The sequence below is a fragment of the Poecilia mexicana genome, unplaced genomic scaffold (genome assembly GCF_051168715.1).
Source record: "Poecilia mexicana isolate PSO_F unplaced genomic scaffold, ASM5116871v1 scaffold_4, whole genome shotgun sequence".
Taxonomy (NCBI): Eukaryota; Metazoa; Chordata; class Actinopteri; order Cyprinodontiformes; family Poeciliidae; genus Poecilia; species Poecilia mexicana.
The window spans coordinates 3,969,605-3,994,488 of record NW_028263373.1 but is presented as its reverse complement, the minus strand read 5'-3'; the positions used below and the strand labels follow the sequence as shown (position 1 = coordinate 3,994,488).

Here is a 24,884-nt window from a genome sequence, read left to right as displayed (position 1 = left end):
AACAGTATGTAGAGATTGGTTTTCCATACCCGAGCAGCTGCATCCAAGCCTTAAATCACCAAGTGCGATGCAAAGTGTAATAAAAAGCATTCTAAAGCAATGGAAGAGTGTTGTCTGGAGTTACGAATCTTACTTCTGTCTGGAAATCTCGTGAACAAATCAGTGTAGAGTTTGGTTCAGAGGGGATGTGAAGCTCAGCCTCTTAGCTCCAGTGACAGAAACTCTTACTTCTTAATAATACCAAGACATTTTGGTCAGTTTCATGTTCCCGTCTTTGTAAGAACACTCTCACTCAGTAACATGAGTGTCGGTTTTTAGACCTCTCAAGTATTATTTGGTGTCTTGCCATTAGTTTTATACCGGAACAATTCAGATAAAGCATATAATTCCCAACATGTATAGAATTTAATCTGAGCATGCCATTTTTTCAAAAAGAAGCCTAATGTGTAAGACTTTAACATCAGTGTCTGACCCCAGACACTGATGGCTGGTTTGCCCAGGGCGCCAAACTGGCTAGGACCGCCACTGCATGCCCCTTAACTCTGTAGAAAGCCTTTTCAGAACAGTAGAAGCTGCTACAGCTGGAATGAGTGGACTGTCATCATATACAGGGACTGAATGATACAATATTAAACTGCAAATGTTCCGATGTTAGACCGATGTAGAGAAACGATATGACATAATGTAATTCACCTTTGTCACATAGCAGGTCACTGATTATCGAGTAAACAAATAGTAAATAAATTCAATGTAATTGAGCTTCATCAATGTAACAAGACAAAGCACAGTTATTACACTATGCAGTTGAGTAAATCTAATTAATAATCTTAATAAAACAACCTTTCACAAACAGGTCTTTTCTACCAGTTCCAATGCCCCTTTATGAAGCTTGACTTACAATGCCCTAAAAGGTGGAGTACAGAACCTGTCAGACACGGATGTGATTACCACTCATTCAGTAACTCAGAAGTGAGCAGCATTTTTTTTTATTTCTTGAACAATAAAACTTAAAATTAGCGTTTAAAGAGTTTTTTTTTCCCTGTAAGTTCTTGCTTTATAATTTCGAAAACATTCAACGCTGCTGCAAACTAACGCCAGAACCACTTATGAAAGTTAACCGTAATGACAGCTCAGCTGTGCTGAGAATTTTGTTCCAAGGCTCAGAAACATGGGAGATTAAAAAAAAAACATTAAAGATTGAAAGCTCTGTTCTCAGTAACCCTGTAAGGCTGGATATATTGTAAAAAGGGTGATGGGATCTGTAATTCTGTTCACATGAGAAAAATTGTTAGAAAGCTGTTAGAAGAAAAGTGTCTGCTATTCTTTTAACAGCCATTTGGACATTTGCAGCATGTCACTGTATCTACGACGAGTGAGGTTAGTTGCCACTTTACAGTACACTGGCGGGTGAATTTTTGTCGACAATGTTATCACAAGATTGTAACGAGACGAAGGAAGCTAATAAAAAGAAAGCACAACTAATGGCAACAAACTTTTTGTGAAGCATTGACTGCAACGTCTGTAAAGAAGTCTGTTTGGATGCGTAGTGACAGACTTCTTTCATAATGGTCACTGCTTGCTTCAGCCTTTGTTTACGTCCGGATTTACCACGTCTGGGCTCTACGAGTGCAGAATTATAATGCAAAAGTCGCATAAATGCGAAATGGTATGGGGGAATTTTTGTGCCATAATCCAAGAGCGCACAAGCTCAGTCTGAAAGCAGGATTTCATGTCTTTCTTCTCAAACTTGTAATGATTGTACTCAAAACTTATCCTCGGGTTCACACTCAGTCTCTGCTCGGAGCAAATTGTTGCTTGCCAAACTCTCTGCTTGCTTTTTGGAATTTTTCTGCCATAATCCAAGAGCACACATTATTCAGTCTGAAAGCAGGATTTTATGCCTTTTAATACTTTTGCTTACATTTTCATTTTGAAAGCAAGACTTCATGTCTTACTTCTCAAAACTTGTAACGTATGTATATGTTGCACTCACAAAACAGACAAGAGTTCTTCAGTTTCAGCAATTTTATTTGCCCCACGCTGCATGTATTTAAAAAAAAAAAAAAAAAAAATGGGAATTGTTCTCTCAGAAGCAGCCGGGCACTGAACACAGAAAGTTTCTTCTCCCATTGTTGGTGACAATGTTACAAGTCACCAACTGACACTACTTCTGCTACAAAACAAACAGTGACGTAGCACGTAGCTCAGATTCTGTTAAACTTCTACGGCTGAACAAAAATAACTTGGCAAATAAAATATATTAAATAAATGAATAAAAGAGAGTTTTATGCATAACTTAAAAAATAGTAATAATTTAAATAAATACTTCCAAGATGCAACATATGTAGATTGATCTATAGACAGATAGATAGATAGATATCATGTCGTGACTATGTTGTCTTTCGTTGGGTGAACAAAACCCTGCCTACGATCAGCAGCTGTTAGCGATCACAAGCACACAGCTGGCAGATGTTTAGTGTACTGCGTAGCAGAAAGCTGACACTGTTATTTCTCCCTACATCCAGTGGGTGGCGCAGGTTGTTACAATCGATAACAACCTGCGCCACACAGGCACACCCACTAGAAGGAAACCAACGCACCCAGTACAACACTTTCATTGTATTGGCTGAGAGGTTGCTAGGTGACTGGGCCAAAAGGCAGCTCCGTGTTTTGTAAGTGAGCAGAGAGTCCGAGTAGAGAAGGAGAAGTTTTGAGTATAAGTGCTACAAGTTTTGAGAAGAAAGACATGAAGCCCTGCTTTCAAAATGAAAATATAATCGGATACATATCTGATTTTGTACCACATATGGAAATGTCATAAAAAAGGTGAATATGAGATGCATATGGGCAATTTTTTTAATGCATTTGCCTGCTGTGTGAGTGTAGCCTCAGTAAGAGTGCCCATATCTGTACATCAGAAAAGTTCGGATTGCTTTCAACATCACAAATGGAGCTCTGTTACCTGTAATTTGAGTCTGAAGCCTCTTCAGTTTTAACACCAACCTAGCAGTAAATAGCTTCTTTATTTTTTTCACCAGTAATGGAAGATGTGATACTCTGTTAATCCTCCACTGTGTCAGGCTTTTTACATTGCTCTATAACATGCAGCTTTATTGTGGAAAAGCAGAAAAGGGACATGCAGTACAAGCTTAAACTGCCTGTGAAAATATTGCAGCTTGGAGAAAATCCAGATAGAAAGGAGTAAAAACCTAAAAATCTTTTAGGTACGACTTTTTCTACAGCCAGTATACCTGATATGAGTTCACTGGTAGAGCACTCCAAACTCTTATTTTAGGAAGAGAAGCTGCATGACTTCAGGGTCAGGGTCACATAGACGAGGTTTAAAATCTGACAAAAAGAAAACAAAGAGTGGGTTATTTTCTGATACAAGATTATACATGTGAATAAAGCACCATTTTCCAGAGCCGCAGTGGCATTTTAGTCGGGTCAAACACTCACAGTGCCCGGCGCATGCACTCTAAACTACAGAAACCCACCTGACAACAGTTATATTTGTGTAACATCAGGCTCCTGAAGGATTTTAGCAACATTAACCCATATCCAGGTACTCCACTTCTCTACCCTCTTTAATCCATACTGTATGTGCACAACAGCAATGGTTAGCTTTGTTCAGATTTATCCAATATGTTCGAAACCTAAAAAATGCGTCTTTTCTCTGCAAAATCTCAGTTTTACAGCAAAGGCTTAATCTATAGTTTAACAAATTAAAATAACTGTAGATTGTTTTTATTCACCTATTTTATACCTTGTTCAAGAAATAATGCCAGAGGTTTAAATGAGTTTTTCCTGTTGTACAAAATAACTCTTCAAATTATTGCTGGATAGTCATTAGCTGTGCTCCTGTCTGCCCTTCCTTTCAGATGTTTTGTTTTTCCTTCTTAATCGCACTCAAATACACTTTGATATCAGATAATTATAACCTTAGTAAATTCAAAAAGCAGCTTTCAGTGACATCCTTTATAGAAAAAGAGATCCAACATGACCCTATTTGGAAAAATGTACAATTTAAAATCAGGGCCCAAAACCCCTACATTTTTTCTGCTGCTCTATTGTGGAATAGTAAGGAAGAGATTTACTAACTCTAATGCGATTAAATCTAGTTTAGTGTTCTACTCCATTAGAGAGATGTTTAACCTGAATGATGCAGGAGTTTTAAGGTGTTTAATAACTGCTGAATGTTAACGATGGTAAACAGTCTCTGTATTCCTGTATTTATGACTGTCATTGGTTTGCCCTTTTAGTCGGTTGTTTTTAGAGACAGTTTGTGTGTGTCACAGTGGATTCCCCCACATACTGGCCCCCTACTGGCTTTCTAGCTAATGTGTTGTCTTTCTCTCTGTGTATGTCTCTGTCTGTTTTTTATGACTGTGTCTGCGCCTTCTGTTGTTTTTTGCCTAATTTCTTTTCTTTTTGCCATATTTGGCTGGTCATCTACGTTCTTCCGTGTGCTTCCGGGCATATTTTGCATGTTCGTGTGTGCTTTAAATGTATGTTGGTGTTTGTGTTTGTCCCCACCCATGTATGTGCATCTCTTTCTTTGTGTTTGCTCCCATCCTTCGTCTTGTCTTCTCCCCTTCGTCGGCGTCTCCATAATGTCCCTCCTCCAGCCTTTGTGACTTTGCTGAACGGGGACCAGGCTCAGGATGCCATCCGCTCCCTCCACCACAGCACTGTCCGAGGACGCCTGATCAACGTCACCCTGCAGCCCACAGATTCCCTGCTCTGCCTCACCAACCTGCCCCACACCTTCACGGCGCAGCAGTTTGAGGAGTTGGTGCGTTTGTATGGAAACATCGAGCGCTCCTTCCTGGTTTATAGTGAGCTAACGGGCCACTCCAAGGGATATGGGTTTGTCGAGTACATGAAGAAGGACTCCGCTTCGCGGGCCCGCTCGGAGCTGCTGGGTCGACCTCTGGTACGTTAAACCAAAAAACAAAATGGCAACCATCCAATTAGATTTTTAGTTGCAGAAATCTCCTTATCTTTATCTTAGGAGATGAAAAAGAAGGAATTTCATGTTTCTTGTGCCGTATGGTGTCCTCTCTTTACACATATGACTACTATGTAAATAAACCAGTTAATAAAGTAATAAATAATTAAATATGACCTGCATACGTAATAGCTTAAGACATTTCTAAAGTGTTTATAACATAACAGTTACTAAAGGAGTTATAAGTGTTACTGTGGAAACCTCCTGTAAATTGTTGCAATCATAAAGTTTTTCAGAATTTCAGAATGTCCCCAAAACAAAGATTAGATTTATTTGACCTTTTATTGCTACAAGATATTTCATGGTTTCCTTGACGTAACTAACCAGCAGCAAATTAATTTCCTCATTTGACTCAAAGAGGAAAGTGAGTCAAGATGAAAGCGATTATACATGGATATGTGTAATTAGACATTTTATTAAATATCAATTCAATATCTATTAGAACTTGATTTGTGGTACCAAATATGGTCTCTTCCAGTTGAACTTTGTAAAGACAAACTCAAACTGCAGCTGTGTAAATAAAATAATTCTTATTCTGATTGCAGCATCTTTGTTTTGCTATACAAATATCCTTCAATTCAAAAACCTTTCTGACCTTTTACTTGTGATGCTTGAGTGACTTCAGACTCGAAAGATAGAAAAAGAGCTCAATTCCAGTACAGTTTTTATACCACTGATAAATTTAGCTCAGTTTGCACTAAATACATTTAATGCATTATCTATACTTTTAAATGATTTTCATGTGGCTGACTGAAAATCTAAACTTGGTGTCTGTGCCAAATGCTGCAGGGGGATCGGTCGCTGATGGTTCAGTGGATGGATGTCAACCAGCTCAGCCAGGAGGAGAACCTGCACTCCAAGTGTCTGTGTGTGGACCGGCTGCCTCTGGACCTCTGCGACTCCGAGGAACTGACCCAGCTCTTCTCTGAAACGTACAAACCAGTCTTCTGCCAGGTAGGATTCAGTCACTCTCTTGCCGAGCTTCCTGCCCACAGAGCCTCCCATACTCAGCTCCTTCAGACTAGCGACAGCAGGAATTAGCAAACACCTGGTGGAACTGAGTCTGTTGAGCTCATCTTACCAACTATTTATCAGTCCAGCGCTCCTAAGAAAGATTGAAGTTGGCATAATAGAGAAGGCTTATTGTGATGACGTGCTGAAGGAGCTTCTTAAAGAGATGGATGCATATATATATATATATATATATATATATATATATATATATATATATATATGTAGAGAGAGAGAGAGAGAGGGAGAGAGAGTTTTAGGGAAGGGTGGTCGATGTTTTTCCAATGCACTGCATTTTCTTTTCTTACTCTTATGATTTGATGGATTTAGGGGGAAAAATAGATTTTCCATTGCTATTGTTACAAAAACATATCCATAGGATCTATGGCTTAAAATAATGTGAACTATAAACTTTGAAAATCCCCTTCATCTTTACACACGCACCTTTTCCAATTGATCACCACCATGTGGGTGGTGCAAAAATAAGATTCAGCCTCTCTTTTGACCTTCCTCTGATAAAATCTAAGCTTTTGTTTTTATTGTGAGGTGTGGCTGCAGCATCACCGCCCTTCAGCTTCCTCCCTCACATTTCTCTCTTCTTTTAGTCTTTGTTTTCTTTCTGTTTTTCTTCATCGGCTTTTTTCCATTACATCCACTCCTCTGCCTCATGAACGTTTAAAGTTCACTCAGTGGATATCGGCCATCTCCTGCATTTCCAGTTTTAGCTCCACCCTTCTTCCCCTCCCTCCCACATAGAAATCAATACACCCACATCATCCAGGTCCCATGATGCTTTGTGGGTGTTTAGCTCATGTTGTTTTGCTGTTGCAGAGCCAGCAGGGTTTGACCTGAAGTTCAGCTTTTTTCTGTATTTTGTATTATCCGCCTCTAAGTGGATGTTTTTTTAGTGCATTTTAACACGTATACATTTGTATATCTAATGGAAAAAAGCTGATGAAGGCCAAGTGGACACGAGGCAGAAACAAAACATCCACACATTATTTTACCCAATGTCACATTTCACTGCATGGATCACTGTGTAGCTCTTTGAAATTATGGTTATGTTAAAATTAAAATATGAATACATATATTTTACTCTGATTTAAAGTGAGAGACTGGTTGGCATAAGAGCCAAACAGTGGCAAATAAATGGCAAAATAAACTTCAGAAATCAGAACTGCTTTTTCCTGCTGTTTCACTTTCTCTCCTAGTTTGGTTTTATTTTCCCAGCTGTTGGAGGCTCATAGTCATGTCTACACGGCTGTGGCATACTTAGCATTAACTGCACACTTGGCGTGCATGCTCTACTCTTATTCTCAGATGTGGTGAAGTGGTGAAGTATGTAACCCCTCTTGTTAATTCTTCTCAATTTACAACTTTTCCTAAAAGAAACAAATTTACTTATTTAAAACTTCTAAAGCAGCACAAAGATGCTCTCCTCTCTGTTCTGTTTCAACTCTGCAGCGCCTGCAAGTTGTTTGCACATACAGTGTTGCACTTCTGGCATGTTAGGACATTCAGGACTCTGTGAAGATACATGCAAGACCATCTGTAGCAACTAACTTTCTCTCCCTACACTTGTAAATACAGTACAAGTCGCAGCACAGATGTCGTGAACGCGTGCATGTTTTTGTTTCTTTGTTCAATGCTATAAAAAAAATCAGAATTTCATCAGAACAGAGGATTAAACTCCAAATATCCCTGATTAAGTTTTTATGGAAAATATTTAATAAATAACCTTTTTTTCCTTCAAGTGTTCAACTTGTTCTCAGTTTGAGGTCAAATGAAACACACAGGACAGGATTTGCTTTGGAAAAACAGAAGAAACTGGTCTAGTAAACTGCTGTGTACATATATGCAGTTATGTTGGTAACAGTATTTAAAGAGAGGCTCTATGTAAAAGGTTTGACAATCATGGTTTAGATCAAAGCATATTCATGTTATGGGCATGGCTTAGTCAAGTTCACTTCAGACCCTTTGTAATATAGTACGAGGAACTTGACCTATTTAGCAATTAAAGTATCACTCAAATTAGACAACATGCGTCTGCACTCAATTTTATAATTGTAAATTACAATTTTATAATTGCAAATTATAAAATTTACGGTAACACTTTATTATATAAATTTGTTATAAAAGTATTACTGATTGCACTTTAAAAATTAGGTAACTTTATGTTATTAAAGGTAAAGTTTAAACAGTAATGATTTCTTGGTTAATGTCAAGTTGTCATAACAAAGACATTTTGAATAATGTCAACTTTGTATTAAAAGTGTCATAATTTACCAAATGACGCTTTATGACAATAGTCATAAATATTCATGACTTATTCATGTTCATGACAGGTGTTATGTCAGTCTTATTCAACCCCCTTCAAATAAAGTGTTACCAAATTTACAATTACAAATATGTAATTGCAAAATATACATTTTACAATTTATATTTATTGGTGCTCTCTAAATGATATGATAAATACTCACCTCAACTATTTCCCCAACACATTTTCAAGATGAATAAAAGAAAAATCCACAAAAAAACCTTATGAGTCTTAGTGCCCTGCAGATACTTATAAATGATTAAAAAGGCTGTTTTTCGTGAGATTAAGTCCTCTGTTTGTCTGATGTGCAAATTATCAGACAGGAATCCAATTTGGTAATTTATGACAAGACTTAAAAATTTGTATTAAAACTGAGGACGGTTTGGTTTGATGGGTAGGTTGCCCTTTGGAAAGCTTGTGGAAATTGCAGTTACACTTTATTATTTTTTTAATTCCCACATCTCAGCTTTATTGGTTCTGTAAACAACAACATACCTAATAACCTTTAACTCTTTGGAACCTGGAGTGGAAGTCCTGCCTTCACCTGAACCACAGCTGCTTCGGTCTTGCAGCCTTATTAGGCCCATTAGGCTGTAATGTTTGGAAGCATGATGCCAGTTTGGTTCATTGCATCTTCATGTGCTTTACTCATGCTAAACTTCCTCCTGTCCTCTTCTCCAATCTTGCATATAAACACCGTTCCTCCACTGTGTACCTTCTTGACACCTTTTCTTTGTTCAGAGTGCACTTAACTTGTGGCCTTGTCCTGAGAGCTGTAATTCTGCCACCTACGACAGAGGCCCTCCAGACAGCACTTTAGCTTTATTCAGACGAGAGAGACTGAGGCAGGAAATGTCAGCCATATTAGAAGAAAGGACAAGCGGATGGAGATGTAGGGAAGGGATGGAATGACGAATGCCAGACCTGTTAAAGAGGACGGCGTGATGGAGGTGACGGGTGACAGCGTTGAGCCTAATGGAGCTACGAAGACGCGAGGTGAGACAGCAGAGGGGCGTAGGCGGGAATGTCAGGGTGAAAGGATTGTTGGCATATATGCAGGCATAAAATGTAATAACGATCTTTGAGAGCGAGTTAAACACTCGCACTGACACTCGGTTGAGTTAAATTTGTCATCTGTGTGTGTGTGTGTGTGTGTGTGTGTGTGTGTGTGTGCGTGTGTGTGTTAAAGAATAGATGTGTGGATAGAGCACAGAGACAGACGGGTTAATCAGAATGAATGTAGCCCAGCGAAAGGTTTCAGAGGCAGAGTGACACACGGCGCTCAACGCTTATGACTCTTCCTCACTTTTTTTTATTCCTGACGTTGCAGTCAAACACTGAGCTGTAACTATGGGAACTTTGTTCAAATATGCTAAATATATATTCATACCCCTTGAACTTTTTCCTATTTGTCAAATCACCACTATGTCCAATATATCAAATCAGCAGCTCAACATCAGTGTGTACAACACTGTAATCATGAGAGACTGCTAGGATATTACATTTTACATTTTAAGTAACATACATGCAAAATCTGCATGCCATTGGTTTATGTGGCCTGTTGAATAGACTTAATGGCCTCCAGTGCCAAAACTACGTGTGTGTGTGTGTGTGTGTGTGTGTGTGTGTGTGTGTGTGTGTGTGTGTGTGTGTGTGTGTGTGTGTGTGTGTGTGTGTGTATGTATGTATGACTGAGATGTTAAAACCCACAAAGAGTGTTAAAACCCACAAAGAGTGTTTGGGACAGAAATGAGTTGAAAAATGTGCAGCAGTCTTAAGCTGTTATCTTAATATTCACCAGTAGTGTCACAGGTGTTTGTCTTCCTGTTATCTTGCAGTCATAATTACAACCAAAAAAATCCATTTATTTAAAGGACCAAATCAAAGTAACTTGTATTTTGAAGTTTATGCTCAAAGATGAAAATCCAGTGCTGCCTTTTGTGTGAAGAAGTTACCTTAATAGTAAATAAAGTTGACCTCAGTATAGATACAGCTACTGTTATAAAGAGACTGCTAGTCATGCAGCACATAAATCTGACCCTTCATCAAAGAGTGGCAAGAAGGTTTATGAATGAAAGTCCTAGTTGTGATTTCAAGAATAACTCTGAGATTAAAACTGTTTTGTTGAACTATATGTGAAATGTTGTTTGGATGAAAACAAACACTGCACAACACTGTGAGCACACCACCCCCCTGATGACAAGACGGTGGGAGTATCATGTTGTGGGGAGGCTTTTTCTTCAGCAGGAACAGGGAAGCTCGTTTTGAAAATGATAATTTTCTTCCACTTCATTATTATGTACTACTTTGTGTTCCTCCTAATTCCACACTGAAATCTGTAGTTACAGTGGAACAAACTGTGGAACGTTGAAGGGGTATGAATACTTTTGTAAGGCATACAGTGGTAAAGAATGGTGTGTAGGAAATATTTATCAACAAAAGCAGTCTTATTGCTTTGGAGGGATCTCATTTTGAAAATGAACGTATCTTAATGGGAAGCACATGTTCTCTGCAATCGTTGACAATCATTGCTAATTAAACATTTTCGAGCACAATCTTAAGATTCTTGACACAGTTGTTGACCTGCTTTTGTGAAGTTCTTTTTCAATCAAGTCAAATTAAAAGAATCTACAGTTAATGTGGAATCCTGGTTGGCAGAAAGATGTGGAAGATCCTGATGAATACACATTAGGAGACACTTAATATTTGATCACTCAGCCTGGAGCATAATTTAATTCCACTTTTACCATTTTTAAAAATAATTATTCTTATTGTTACATTACGGTCTGCTCAGTCTGTGACAGCGTTTTGCTTAAATTCAGAGTTGTGCTGCTTCTTTCTCACGTATCTGAACACTTAGACCTGTCACTGTTTGAGGTCACATATATTTCTCTACAGACAGCTGTGACAGGGCTGTCATGACCTCATCACTCCTTTCAGACTACTGACGCGGCCATTTAAGCTCGCTTACACACACACACACACACACACACCCTCTGACGGATGCTCCTGTGGGTCCCAGCCGTCTTGGTGACGCAGTCAGCGTCTCTCAGCTGGGGACCGCAGCTCCACTTCAGCAGATGTCACACACACTGATTGCCAACTTTACATTTCTTTGCGATGTAGGTCTGTGCAGTAAAAGTAAAAATGTTTTTGTTATTGTTAATGCCCCAAATATTTGTGCTTGTTTTCTCTGTACATTTTCAGAATTAGTTTCTTTTGTGGTGCTTTTTGCTCTAGACTAGACTCTTTTTTTCTAAGATTGATTAATAATCCTTCTTTTCGTTGAGGGAAAACACTTTACTTTGATTTTTAAGGAACTAATACCATCTAGTAATGATCTGAACCAAATATTATTCGCCAATATTTTTCTCGCTCAGAACTTTCCAAGCAGCCAGCTGTCTTGTTAGCAAGAGAAATGAGAGACTAGTGCTGAACAGAGAACGGGCTCGGTTCCGAACCCCATTCAGTCTGGAACATAGGAGTGATGTGACAGAAAAAAAGTATTCTGAAACTGTTGGCATAACTTGAGATAAGTAACTGACTCATTGTACTACCTGGTGATATAAGAAAAATAAAAAATATGAAGAACCTGTTCATATGGAGAGATGAACAGGAATTGGATGTGCAACAAAAAAAAATATATATATATACATTTCCTTAAAATTAGGTATATATTTTTTCTACTCTGAATAAATCTACTCCAATTGAAGGCTTGATGTACTTCTAACATTTTTAATGTGAGATCATGGCATTTTTACACCTCTTTACCAGAGTTAGAATTAAATACAGATTGGGCTACGTTAAGACAGTTCAGGTACTAATAAGTAGTAGTCAGAAGGCATAAAAGTGCAAATATCCTCAAGTAACATTGATAGTCAAGGCTTTTTAAGCAATAAAAACATGCATTATTCAGAGAACTAAATGGTTCATAAACGTAACGGTCAAAAGAAAAAGCAGAAAGCTGATTATCTTATTGCTGTGTTATTAGTTAAATCATTCATAGGTCATCACACCGATTTTAAAAATTCAGAGCACTGTGTTTCTGGTGATTACCATAAACCTCACATTTATTATAAAGTTCATTAAAAGTTCACTGCAGGCTTTTTGACACAGGTTTACCCCCAAATCTGTAATCTTCATTCAAGTAGCATTTATTTTAAAAGGATTCTTAAGGGCACCAATAAGTGATGCAGTAGATGTTTTTGTTCAACAACTGTTTTGCAATGTGAGATATTTTTTTCCCCCCAGTGAACAAGTGTAATCAAATAAGTTTAGATTGTTTGAAATCTTGTTGTGAGATTGTACTACTGCAATAAGAGGAATTTATTTTAAAATGTTTTACACATCTTTTCCAGGGTTGCCAAAAATTCCTGCTGGCACTGTCACTGAGCTCAATATAATCTTAAAAACCTGCTTTGATTCACTCTTGCCATTTTTTCTTTGGACGTAGCTTAATACAATAGATTTGTTTAATGAGATTTTCCACCTAAACTACCTGTTGGCAAGCGCATGTAAAAAAAAAAAAAAAACGCTTTCCTAATTAGACTGACAAAGGGTTACTGCAAATTGGAGGAGAATAATTTCTGCTGGGCCAATCTGTTTTTGATTTACATCAGAAATAATTTAGAGGGTGAAAGATGAGGTGCCAAACTCGTGGACTTAATTACTCTTTAATTATTAGGAATCACACCTTCAGGACACAGCAGAGGCACATGGGGAAATGAAGAGAAGGAGTTCACTGTAACACTAAAGGGATTCTTAGAAAACACTGAAAAAATTCAAACATGGTGTGTGGAGGGAAATTAAATCTTGTTTATATATATCTCTGTTAGGTTTTTTTTTTCATTCTGTGCTGAAAACATTAGTTTGTATGATAAAGACAGGAACACATACCAGGGGAACTTGATGACAGCTGGCATTTAAAGAGCTCACACACTGTCCAAACAGGTCTGCTTTAAATTTACATAATAGTGCAGATCTGAATAAGTGGTGCGAGTGCAGCTGGAGGAGTTGGGAGTTGAGGAAAAGCTCAATTTGCGTTTATGTTCCCATTGCACACTCTCATTGATATTTTGAAATCCATTTTCAAAAACACACACACACACACCCACACTTGTGTTGTATTCATTGCCTGAACTCAAATCTAAACGCGCTTTTATTTGTTTGTCCTTCTCGTCTTTTCTGACTCACATCATCCGTCAGCCCTCTGTTTCTCGCGCTCTCGGCTTGTCAGTTACTCAATCCATCACTGATGTTTTCCTCCCTCGCTTCGCTTTCCTCTTCTCCTCCTCCTCTAGCATTTTGCCTCCATCTCGTCCTCGCTCTCCCTCTCTTCCACACACCCACCCGTTTTTCCATCCATCCGTCTTTCAAGTGCTCGAGTTGTTCAGGTGATTTCCACGCACTTTGCTTAATATATGCTGATGATAATAACCTATCGACCCACTCCTGCACAAATATATGCATTTCCCTCTTTTTCCATCCATCCTTTGTTCAGACCAGAGGGAACGGCAGACAAATGAGAGGAGGGTAAAAGTGGATGGCCACTTGATTGAGCGCTGATGCAAACGGGCCCCAGTTTTCAGACTGAAAGCACATTTGTTTCTCTGATTCATGCTCCGCTCATTTCCCCCCTCCCCCCCAAAAACAGGCATGTATTTAATTTTGATGTAAATGTTGTTAATATCCATTTTCACATGGTGTAATGTTAGAACTATAGGACTAAACAAAATTGATGATGGTTCATGTTACGAGCACAAATGAGACAAATTGAAAAGAAGGATTAAGTCTTCCTGAGCATAGATTGGATGATCTTTAGTTTTAACAGATACGGTAGAATAAAGATGAATTATAAATTTTCAATAAAGATAGTTTGATTCAAAATATTATTGTACCATCATATTACTGTAATATTTAGATCAAACTGAATGCAGATTGATCTCATTAAAATACAGAGGTTCAGTAAAGCTGGTTTGTATAAAAATAAAAAAACTAACAAAAAAAGAAGACATTCACAAAGGAAAGTAGAACAAAAAGCTGAAAAACATCATCTTAAATAGCCAAAAAGAAAAACTCCTGTGGTAAAAAACATTTAAAACCAGGAAAGCATTTTATGTTTAAATGGCATAAAACATGAGGAATTTTGCCATAGAGTATCAAACAAGGGAATTCTGAGTTGTTTGGATCATTTATCAGGAGTAAAATGGCCAACTGATTAATAAGGAGCCTTTATTTAATGTCACATTATCTTAAGCAGCTCATTCAAACCATCAGGTGCCTGCCTATTTCCTCAAACCACCTGCTACAAGCTGCTGTTGCTGACTTATTTCTCCTTGTAGCAAAGCAGCTTCCCGCTGCTTAGATTTCTAACTAAAAATTCCCGGTGCATTATGTGTATTCCCATCTCTGTGCAGTCTGGTGCCAGGATCTGCTTTGTGGAACTCTACGGGGAGGGGCTTAGTGCTCTCTCAGAAGAAATCCAGCACTTGTGCTGAGATTCATTGACTAAATACTCTCAGGAGCAGAGCCCATTGTCCCAGTACAACAGAGGAGCCGTTTATAGAAATGGAAAATGGCATAAATGTTTCTAGGAATTCTATCAGTGCACATATGCAAGTGGTGTTGAGATACTTGGACTGGGTTGAAGCTATGCTAATTCTCCAACTGTTAACACCATAATGATCTGGCAGGACACTGTAGTGCAGACTCAGCCTCGTTGTTTGTGTTATATGAATGTTATGTTCCTGAACAGGCTGTGAAACATTCATTGCACATTTGATCAATGCTAAATGGGCCTTTTTCACGTTAAATCTTTGTAGCTGAACTGAGTGCTCACAAGTAAAGCTTGTTCATACCAATCTTGCATAATTTTTCTTCCTTGTTTTAGTCAAAGGATAAACATACTCTCTCTCATTTTAGTCGCATCAAAATTTCAAATAAACACACCAGAAACTGTTAGCATGGTGTATGTCATTGGAACGTTTTTACCTTTTAGAAAAATCTAAAGTTCCCATTTTAATGTGGTTTTACATCAGGAAATGCCTCAACTCGATTTATCCCATTTAAAAAAAAATCTATTGGATCAAACAATACAGTAGATCAGGCGGTGTTTTGGGACTATCAGCCATTAGCTTTTAGCCATGATTATCCAACCATTCCCATTAGCTTTACTCTATTAGCCTTCTTGCATTATTTATCTGTTCTTCGAAATCGTGTCTAAGCTTATTGTCTGAGAAATTTGTTCCTTGCAATATTAGCTTGACCAGGTTTATTTATTCATCTCGATGAAGGACAAATTAAACCACTGAAAATAGAAAACATGCTATATTTCCTAGAAAGAACATGTTTTTTACAGAATTTTGAAAAAACAAGTATGCATCAATTAGAATTAGGCAACTAACAGATCTTACGAGAAGTTGGCAGAGCTATCCTATCCCTGATTGGCATAAAGAAGATCAGAATCACTGAGTGTGGAGGTAGTTTTGTGAATGCAGGATCTTGCAGCAGTAAGTTCTAGTTGTCTGGCAGTCAAAACCCGTCAACGTCAGTGGAAGAATTACTCATGAATGTAGGGCCAAGAAAGAAACGCATGAGAAAATCAAACTTGGGGATTGATCAAGGTGCTCACTCATTGTCATCTTCAGGAGAAATTGTTTGAACTTAATTTGCAACATCCATCCACCCATCCCACCCTCCTCTCTTTTAAAGTGAGATTGCTGAGCTAACAGGCTCAGCAGGGAAACTGAGACGTCCCTCTCCGCAGAAACTCCTATGATTCAATCTGACGTACCCCGGGGTAAGACTTAAAGAATGTACAATGTGATGCCAGATACCGCACCACAACTTCAGCACTCTAATGGAGTCATTGGCTCAACAGGTCAGGGATGAGTCGGCAGCAAAAAGGGGACAACACACTATTTGGCAAGTGTTATGTTGAGCCTGCTTGGTGTACAGTCCCTCAAGCCTGTTTTGGGCCAGCCTGAGGGTCTTTCCCCAGTGGGACCTGCTTAGTACAGATCCAAACGGCTTTGAGACAACCTGGTCAGAGACGCATAAATCCTCGACTGATGGTTCGATGCACAGCATCACAATTAATTAACGATAAACTTGTTTCATGTAGCTTACAGTCCAAATGAAGTATGCATCCTTCATAAGATTCGTTCTTGTGCTACATTTCTTACAATTCTACATTTTCTTTTGCTTCTCATTGTGAATCCAGGTTTGAAGAGTAGATGGCCAGCACCACTTTCTAGCCAAATAGCCACTTAATAAAAGACTAACTAACCAAATCATGACTCTGCCCGATTGACAACTCAATAATATTTAGTTGTAGGGTAACTCTGGGTCTCTGTTGTTTTCCGTGCCGTAGCTTGCCCAGGATGAAGGGAGCCCAGTGAGAGGTTTTGGTGTGGTGGAGTACGAGAGCGCGGAGCAGGCTGAAGCTGTGCTGACGGAGATGGACCGAACTCTGGTGGGAGGACAGGAAGTTCGTCTTTCGCTCTGCACCCCCGGCACCTCAGGGAGAAGCACGTTGGCTGCTCTCATTGCTGCACAGGGTATGGTGAGTAAACCGCGCACAAAGAGCAGCAGCGCCAGCAGCACAGGCACATGAGGAATGGAGCGCATTGTGTGCACCATTCACCACTCGCAGCTTTTCAAGTACAAACTAACGCCCACATGTTGGGTTTTGAACCCCCTCTCTGTTAAGATTTCAAATGAACATCAGTTTTTCTACTAAAATTCTTTGTTTCGTATCTAACCCATTATTTGTTAGGAAATTCTAAAAGTTGAACATTACCAGTTAATCATATTATACACGAATTTCTTATACGTGCAAGTCAGTCTTGGAAGGTTACTTGAAATAATGATGAATCAGTGTTGCATGTGGGTTTGAGGCTAGTAAAACCATAAAAGACATCACGATCCTGTTTAATTTTAAAATTAGACATTTGAAACAAAAACTTGTATCATTTGGTCAGTAACATTTCTGAATACGTCATACACCAGCTGAAAAAGCCACACCAACATGAAAATGTGATTTAGCAAGTTTCCCACCAAGCTCGCATTTCGCCGCGGCTACATTGAGTTAACATTAGAGCACATGTGGCCTTGAAGACGATTCGATTAGACTGTGAACACACCAGGTTCTCAGTTAACTTTGTTGTTTAGATGCTAAAAACTGACTTTTCTATGGAAGGCTTGGTCATGTGACAAATTTTGATATCTTGCCTTGTAACAAAATTTTCCTTATCCCCCATATGTCATCCAGTCTGCTGCATATTGACAATAATTGATAGACCAGATTTGTCCATGCTGCTGTTTTACACTAAGCTCTTTAATTTACAGCTCATCTTTCTTTCATGAGCCCTTACATTTAAATTGGGAGCCTGAGTTGTTCTCATCATTGTAATATATGGGAGATAATTATTTGTTGAAGTGATGTTGCACAGTTAATGAACTGCATATTAGATCCTTCTCTAGGTATCTCAGAGGTCTCTGATCTCCACTTCACTTTGTAGCATATAAGAAATGAAGTAATGTCTGCCATGATTACCAGTTGATCAAACCTAAAAAAATCCATGAACACTTATAACCTTAAACACGTCTAGCTCTGGTGAAATCTGCAGCGTCAAAGCAGGGTTTTTTTTTTTAGGTAGGAGGTTTTGGCTGTATGTTGTTGCTCTCTAAAACTCCACTGTAAATTTAGTGCAACCTCATTTGTTAGACCTCAGATTCTGTGTGTGCCACTGGCATCACAACATTTCCTATCTGGAAAACCATATGCTGCATCACTGAATCACTGAACTTTGCGAGCATACGAGGGACAAAATGCTCACAGCTAATTGTGAAGCTAATGCCAACTGGTTATTTTGCATTCAGAGCTGAGACGAACCAGGGTTTGACTTGGTTTCACATGCATGAGCACCCTCTGGCTGAGAGACTCTCTGTAGCTGCGATGTCCCTCCTACACAGTGCTGTGGTTGCAGAGAAGCATTGACATGATAATTATAGTTCTGCAGACTGATTGGGCTCCTCCACTGTCTCCCGTTGCCTGAAATAAACTAAAGTCACAGCTTAAGACACAGCAATGTTCTCACACATATATATGTGCATCCAAATGTATGAGCACCAGCACACAGGATCAAATGCAAGTAAGAATTCATGTCAGCTGAAGTGAAGGGAATGTACCTGATAATCTCTGTGGGTTTGGTTGAGTAATTAACCTGAAATTATTGCCCACACTCCTGACAAACTCTTTTCGAGAAGTTACTTTAAGAGGTGCTGGAGGAATCGGACAGATTTACAACTAAATCATTTTTACTTCTTCCTTATAATTGATACTGAGTTTTTCTTTTCAAATCAATGCAAAAACCAAGCTCCTATAATTGTCCCCACAGCGTTAGCATCTTCCTCAGCTAGTCTCTTACAATGGCTTCCTGTTGCTTAGGGCGGGCTTCTTCCTCATCACCCTGTTAATTATCTCCCACCATTGATTACTGATTAGACTGAGATCTGGAATGTTAAAGGGTGGCTGTTAGCTCTTCCTGATGCCTTTGGTTGCGTGTTTGAGATCATCTTGTTGGGCTCCAGAGTTTACCAGCCAACTATGCTTTTGTCTTGAAGTGGTTGTAAATGTGTTTTTAAAAACAAAACACAAACAATTGTAATTATTCTTAATGTTCAATGACCTGAATTTACAATTAGTTGTAGTTTTGTAGTCTGTCTTGTCAAACTGAAAAGACATTGTCTGAATTCTTTAATTTTGTGCACTAAAAGAAACTGAAGTGTTTCATGGGCCGTTAAGTGAGGGTGAATTATCTATCAGAAGGCGAGGGTAGCTTCTGCACGACTATATGGCAAAAATGCCAAATACAGATTCATCCATGCAGTGACACAATCTCTCTCTGAAAAATGAAATAAAATTGCAACACTGAGTCATGAGATATCAACGGAGTACAGAAAAGTATTAAAAGTTCCAAATTAAAATTTGCAAAATACAGGCCAAGAGATGCAGCTATCACAGCTACGACATTGTCATTTCCTGATCGGTATACAATCACCAAGACTGGCTGCAGGTAAAAAGGTTCCCGTTAGTCTGACTTGTGTCTGAGTTCAGAAAGAAACTCGAGAAGGACAGAACAATGAAGAGGTGAAGAAAAAGGAAGCATCAGCGAGTACAGTGAGGTTAAATCTGTAGCCTCAGGGTTCTTCAGGATTCTTTCAGTAAATGTGAACTGCTGGTAAAAGAAACATCAGACCTTAAGAAAGAGATCAAGACCCACTCTGGGCTCCAGTTCTCCTCCGAGGCGGTTCTCTCATTCCTCCAGTTGGATGAGTGTGATGGTGAACGTTGAGGACCAGATGGCTCCCTCCTCCCTTTTTCTTCTGAGATGCTTCTCGCCTTCCCTTCTTCACCGCTTTCTTACCTCCCTGGCATGAGTCTGCTGGTATGTAGCTGTTTTTTTCTTTTTCTTTTTTTCTTTTTTGGCCAGTAGGCAAACAGACCGAAGCATGCTGACATTTTCTCCAGCAGAAAAAAAAAAGAAATGAAAGCTCCTCTCCTCTCCTCCTCCTCCTGTCCTGCTCTTCTCTTCTCCCTCGAAAGATGCTGTCAGCTACGAGCGGCCTTGTTCAACACCACTAACACACACAAATGCTACTTTTTCCCTCCTGCAACACACATGCACAAGCATGTGTGCACTCGGCTCTCCTCATCCGCAGACGAGATGCAGTCGAACCCACTCTGTCCCCCATCAGTGGAGCTCCGTCTGTGGGATGTGACAGGGAGGAAACAAGCTGGAGTCATGTTGTAGCTGTGGGGCAGACAGGGAGGAAATATCATCATCCTGCTAATGTTGTTTTAAATATCGGTGTCTCTGGGCCAGCCGGCGAGTTCTGCTGCCGTGCTGTCAGTGCTGCTGAGGCTCTATCACAACCAGCATTTCCTCATTCCACTTGACTCATTCAGTCCGATTCCATTTGAGTTTGCTGAATTTAATTCGCTGGGAGTAATGGCCATTTAGATTGTTGTTTGGGTGTTTCTGACTGAACCGCAGAAGTCTGAAAAGAGCTGGTCAATTTTCAGCTCACATCATGTTTAATTGAGTAAAATTTTTTATTTTTTATTGTTTTGCTGATTGAATTAAAATATGTATACATGTAAGAATCCCTTATTTCAAGGTTCCATGTTCTTTGCAATAAAATAATATGGGTCTAATCACTTTGCACAAAAATCTATAAAGAATCATCAACAAACTGAAACTGCAAACATTTCAATACACAATGGTCTGTGCCAGAACTTTTGAGGGGGTGTATGGTGCACATTATCCTTCGCTCTACTCATGATGGTTTTTAGTGTTCAAATGTTTTGCCAGGTCAAAGAATCTGAAACCTAATGTACAACGATATCATGGTTGACATAGGTGCTTTCCAGAAAAGCTGCATTTCATTTTGATGTCCTGCATGCTGTATTTTCTGAGATGTTTCTGCTGGTTTTGAGTCATTTGGTTGTTGTTTCCACCTGCAGCAATTTAATTGTGTCTCAGATTTTTTTTTTTATGTGATTTGAAAATTCTTTGCAAATAAGATGCACATAAAATGCCTTACTCTGTGCATATTCTCATTTTTCTTCACACTTCAGCCACGAAGCGGTTTTAGTTTTTCCAACCTGATGCCAATGAGTATAATTGGCTAAAAATGTGTGAATCTGAGCACTTCTCCAGTATTTTTCTCTCTCGTTTTTTTTTTTTAAACCCTTCTAATCCGATGGCTTCAGTTTCTCAGCTCTGTCCCTCCATTTCTGTTTTTCTCTTTTCTCCCTGAGACCAACTCCTCTCTGCTGACATTGCAGATGCATTTTTATGATGTAAACCTTTGTAATGGTTACCGCTGCTTCCAGGGCCTTCTAATGACAAGATCAAAACACATCCTGCCGTAACACACACACACACACATGCACGCAAACTTTTCTGATAACTTGTGTGGACATTGCTTTTCTTGTCTTCTCTTCAGATTCTGAGTAACAGAAAAGGCTTACTACCAGAACCAAACCTGGCTCAGCTGTTGACCAGTATGACCAACCCAGCTGCCCTGCAGATCCTTATGAGGCCGTACCAGGGCGGGAAGAGAGGAGGTATGTCTCCAGTTCAAAACTACCAGCATTTCTACAAAGAACACTGATAATTATCACAATATTTATGCTGTTGAGGTCTGATCACTGGCATGATCAGATCAATATTCTACAAAGCTTTTCAACAACGCTAGGTCTACATTTTGTTGGATGTTGCTATTTGCCATGTAAAAACAGAGATCTAAACATTTTATTCTGACTAAGGGTGGGCAATATGACAATACTAGATGGGAACCTGCCAGTAGTAATGTATGTGTAGTATTATTTTATTTATTATTATTATTATTATTATTATTATTATTATTAATTTTATTCACAGTTTAAAACAAACATATCACATGTTGATATAAACAAAAGTTTAAATGAAAATAGTTGGATGAAAAATATCTGATAGTTTAACCCTTCTCTCAAAAGTCAATTCACTATAACATGGGCAACAAAGCATCAATCAACAATAATGAGATATTTTTAAATACAAAACTGGTAATGTAAAAAAAAAAAGTTGGTTTTGGTTATTGAAAATAAAATTACATTTTAAGTCCTGTTCTGTTACATTGCTATCAGAAATGTAATTTGTTTAGTTGTTGCTTAAGGGCTTCGTCTCACACACATTGCTGCAGATGTTGACCGAAGGCCGTAAAAACACAGCAGGGTTCTTTAACCACCATAGTGAACAAATTGTTTAATGCAACTCTACTTTGGACTTTATAAATGTACAAGTGAGGCTTTCTGAAGACATTTTGTCCTCTTTCTCTACTAGCTAGCTAATGAAAAGGACGTAAATACTTAGCTGAATGTTTGCTTTCCTGGTCTGGTTTGTCTGTTTAACTTTCTACTGGTTTGTCAGATGTGTTGGACTTGTATCAGTTTATTTTTTGGCAGGGTGACTAAAATGTTAACACAGTGGTTTATTCCTCTGCTAAGAGCCTCAACCTCGAAGTATTCTCTCTGCTCATAAAAACAGTCTGAATGCTGAGTGCATATGGTGTCTAGGTCTCAGACGGTAATGTAACACTGACAGGTATGGCATTTATAAATCCACAAACCGAATATCGACCGCAACAAATACACCGTGTGCACATTTATGAAGCTCCTAACTCCAAGTAGGACGAACGTAATGGATTTAGGCTTAACAGGTGATGTTATTCAAATTTTACGATTTCAGGAAATCTTTTGTACTTGCATCAGATAAAGTTCAAAAGATGAGAAAGCAATGGGCAACACAATGGCAGTGGTGAAATTATTGTGAAATATTGTGGGCAAAAGCATGCATTTCAGCCAGTCTAGTTTTGAATTATAACAGATTATAACATCTAGTGCTGAAACGATTCCTCGAATGATTCGAGTACCTCGATTACTAAAATTCCTCGAGGAAAATTTACCTGCCTCGAAGCTTCGTTAATTTATGTTTTATTAGTTAGCGCACCGTGTTCCGGCCGGGACTTCATTTGCGTTGCGCGGAGCTCTCACTTCCGCCTCTGAGTTGTTGACAAAAGCTAAGTCTCAGCGGCATAAAGTCCAATCTTCAAGATTGGCGTGGGGATTTTATTGATTGATGATAATGCCCGACTTTTTTATCGTTTTTGGGGAACCAATAAGCATCCTTAAAATGACTGGGGAATGCCTGGAGTACGGCAGCATTTCTCCTCCGGGGCTGCTGGTTGAAAGCGAACGGCGGGAAGAGCGCTGAGGTGAGCGGATAGACTGAACAGGGCGGGCGGGTGAGTAGCTGATGCTTACCGTGTAAATGTAGCTTTACCGACGAACCGCACAATAAATTTCATATCCCGGTCTGAAGAAACGGGTGGCGGAGCGCATCGTACATGGCTGGTAGATGAGTTTCTGAGTGTGACCAGTGAAGGTGTCGTAAATATCCCGTATTGCTTCCCCCCGTGTTCGTCCCCCGGTCTAACGGTTCGTCAGTCCGCTGGTCTATTTCCTCCCCTCCACCCCATCTTACGTTCGTTCATTCGCCCTCTCCTCCCACTCCAGGCGGCATTTCCCGTATTTTCAAACCCAAAGCGTGGCAGGTTAGGTGGCAAGGTGAGTTTAATTAATCTATTAAACTCACTGAAGATGAATACATAAACTAAAAGCTGGATTGTAGACATTTTTTATAAGCATATTTGTGAGCCTGCCTCTTTGTTATTAAATTCAATATAATTTCAGATTTTTCTATAACTTTTCTTCTGGTTAACTTAGAAAGTGAGCTATTATTGTTACAGGTTAGTTTTCTAAACTACAAAAAAGCAACTGTTAGGGATGCTCAAATATGAAAAATTGGACTGATATTGATATCTGATAGTAACACCGGTATTATGCCAGATTTACCAATATTTCATTTTATAATTTTTTTTATCCGATTACTCGATTAATCGTAAGAATAATCGATAGATTACTCGATTACTAAAATATTCGTTTACAACAGCCCTAATAACATCTACACTGAACAATGTTTACACTCTGGTATGAGAAGATCCCTTGAGAAAATATAACACCAAATTTCTTTCTGTTTGCGTTGATGTTTGTTGAAACATGTAGAATATGTATAACTAAAAAGCACTGACCCAAAAACTTGCACATCAACAGCATGCATGCACATTCAAGACTTTGTATAGTGTAGCAGTTTTAAAGGCCTATCAAAGCCTTAAACTATTTCAGTAATCTTCTCACTCCAAAGGGACTCGGCTGGTAATCAAAGACCTGCCGTCTCTGAGTGCGTCTGTCTGTTAGGCTCTCCTATATAGGCTTCTGTAATCATCTAGTCTTCATTATTTGATGAATGGCTAATCAGGTATTAAAATGAAATTGTGTGACATTAGTGGAACAAATGAGAACAGGAAGGAGGGAAGATGGGAGAGGTGGTGGCGCTCTCTTAAACAGGAGCATGCACAATTAAATTCTAAAATTAGGACCTTGATTAAATGTTAAACTTTCTGCACCTATTCTGGTGGAGCCTACCATTAGCATTGACGCTTAGATTTATTCTGAGGGGGCGGTGAAATTTGTGGGTAACTCACTGCACATTAAAGCTGAAGGAAAGGCAGAGGTTGGATGGTGCTGACTTATGAGTGTGGTGCATAAAATCAGTCATAATCTCATAAAATGAGGCTTCCTCTGCTATTAAAGCTAACCTAAAAACAACATATTGTGTCATTTTGGTTACTAGGACTCAGTTTTGATGTTGTTTTTGCTTCTTTCTTGTGGACCACCTACCGGCAAAAACAACTTAATGAATTAGTATTAAAATGATTCTCTCATAGTGTCCCTGTACTGATACACCATTGTATTGTTTCTTCTAATCTGAACAGGAACTTGAGCTCAGGTTGTTACTAATATTCAGTACTTACCCAGTTGACCCAGTTTTCACAAAGTACATGCAAGCTATTGGTCCTTCATCTTTAGTTCACTCC

The 24,884-nt window shown here is 38.9% G+C and overlaps 1 protein-coding gene across 1 annotated transcript in view; it reads left to right on the top strand.

Moving 5' to 3' along the window:
* The window catches only part of raver2 (ribonucleoprotein, PTB-binding 2), an 88,634-nt gene that overhangs the window by 41,570 nt on the left and 22,180 nt on the right, over positions 1–24,884 (top strand). The window contains exons 3-6 of the mRNA XM_014992689.2: positions 4,629–4,936; positions 5,801–5,965; positions 16,711–16,902; positions 21,354–21,474. Of these exons, the coding sequence (XP_014848175.2) occupies positions 4,629–4,936; positions 5,801–5,965; positions 16,711–16,902; positions 21,354–21,474 (786 nt within the window). The remainder of the gene's footprint in view (positions 1–4,628; positions 4,937–5,800; positions 5,966–16,710; positions 16,903–21,353; positions 21,475–24,884) is intronic.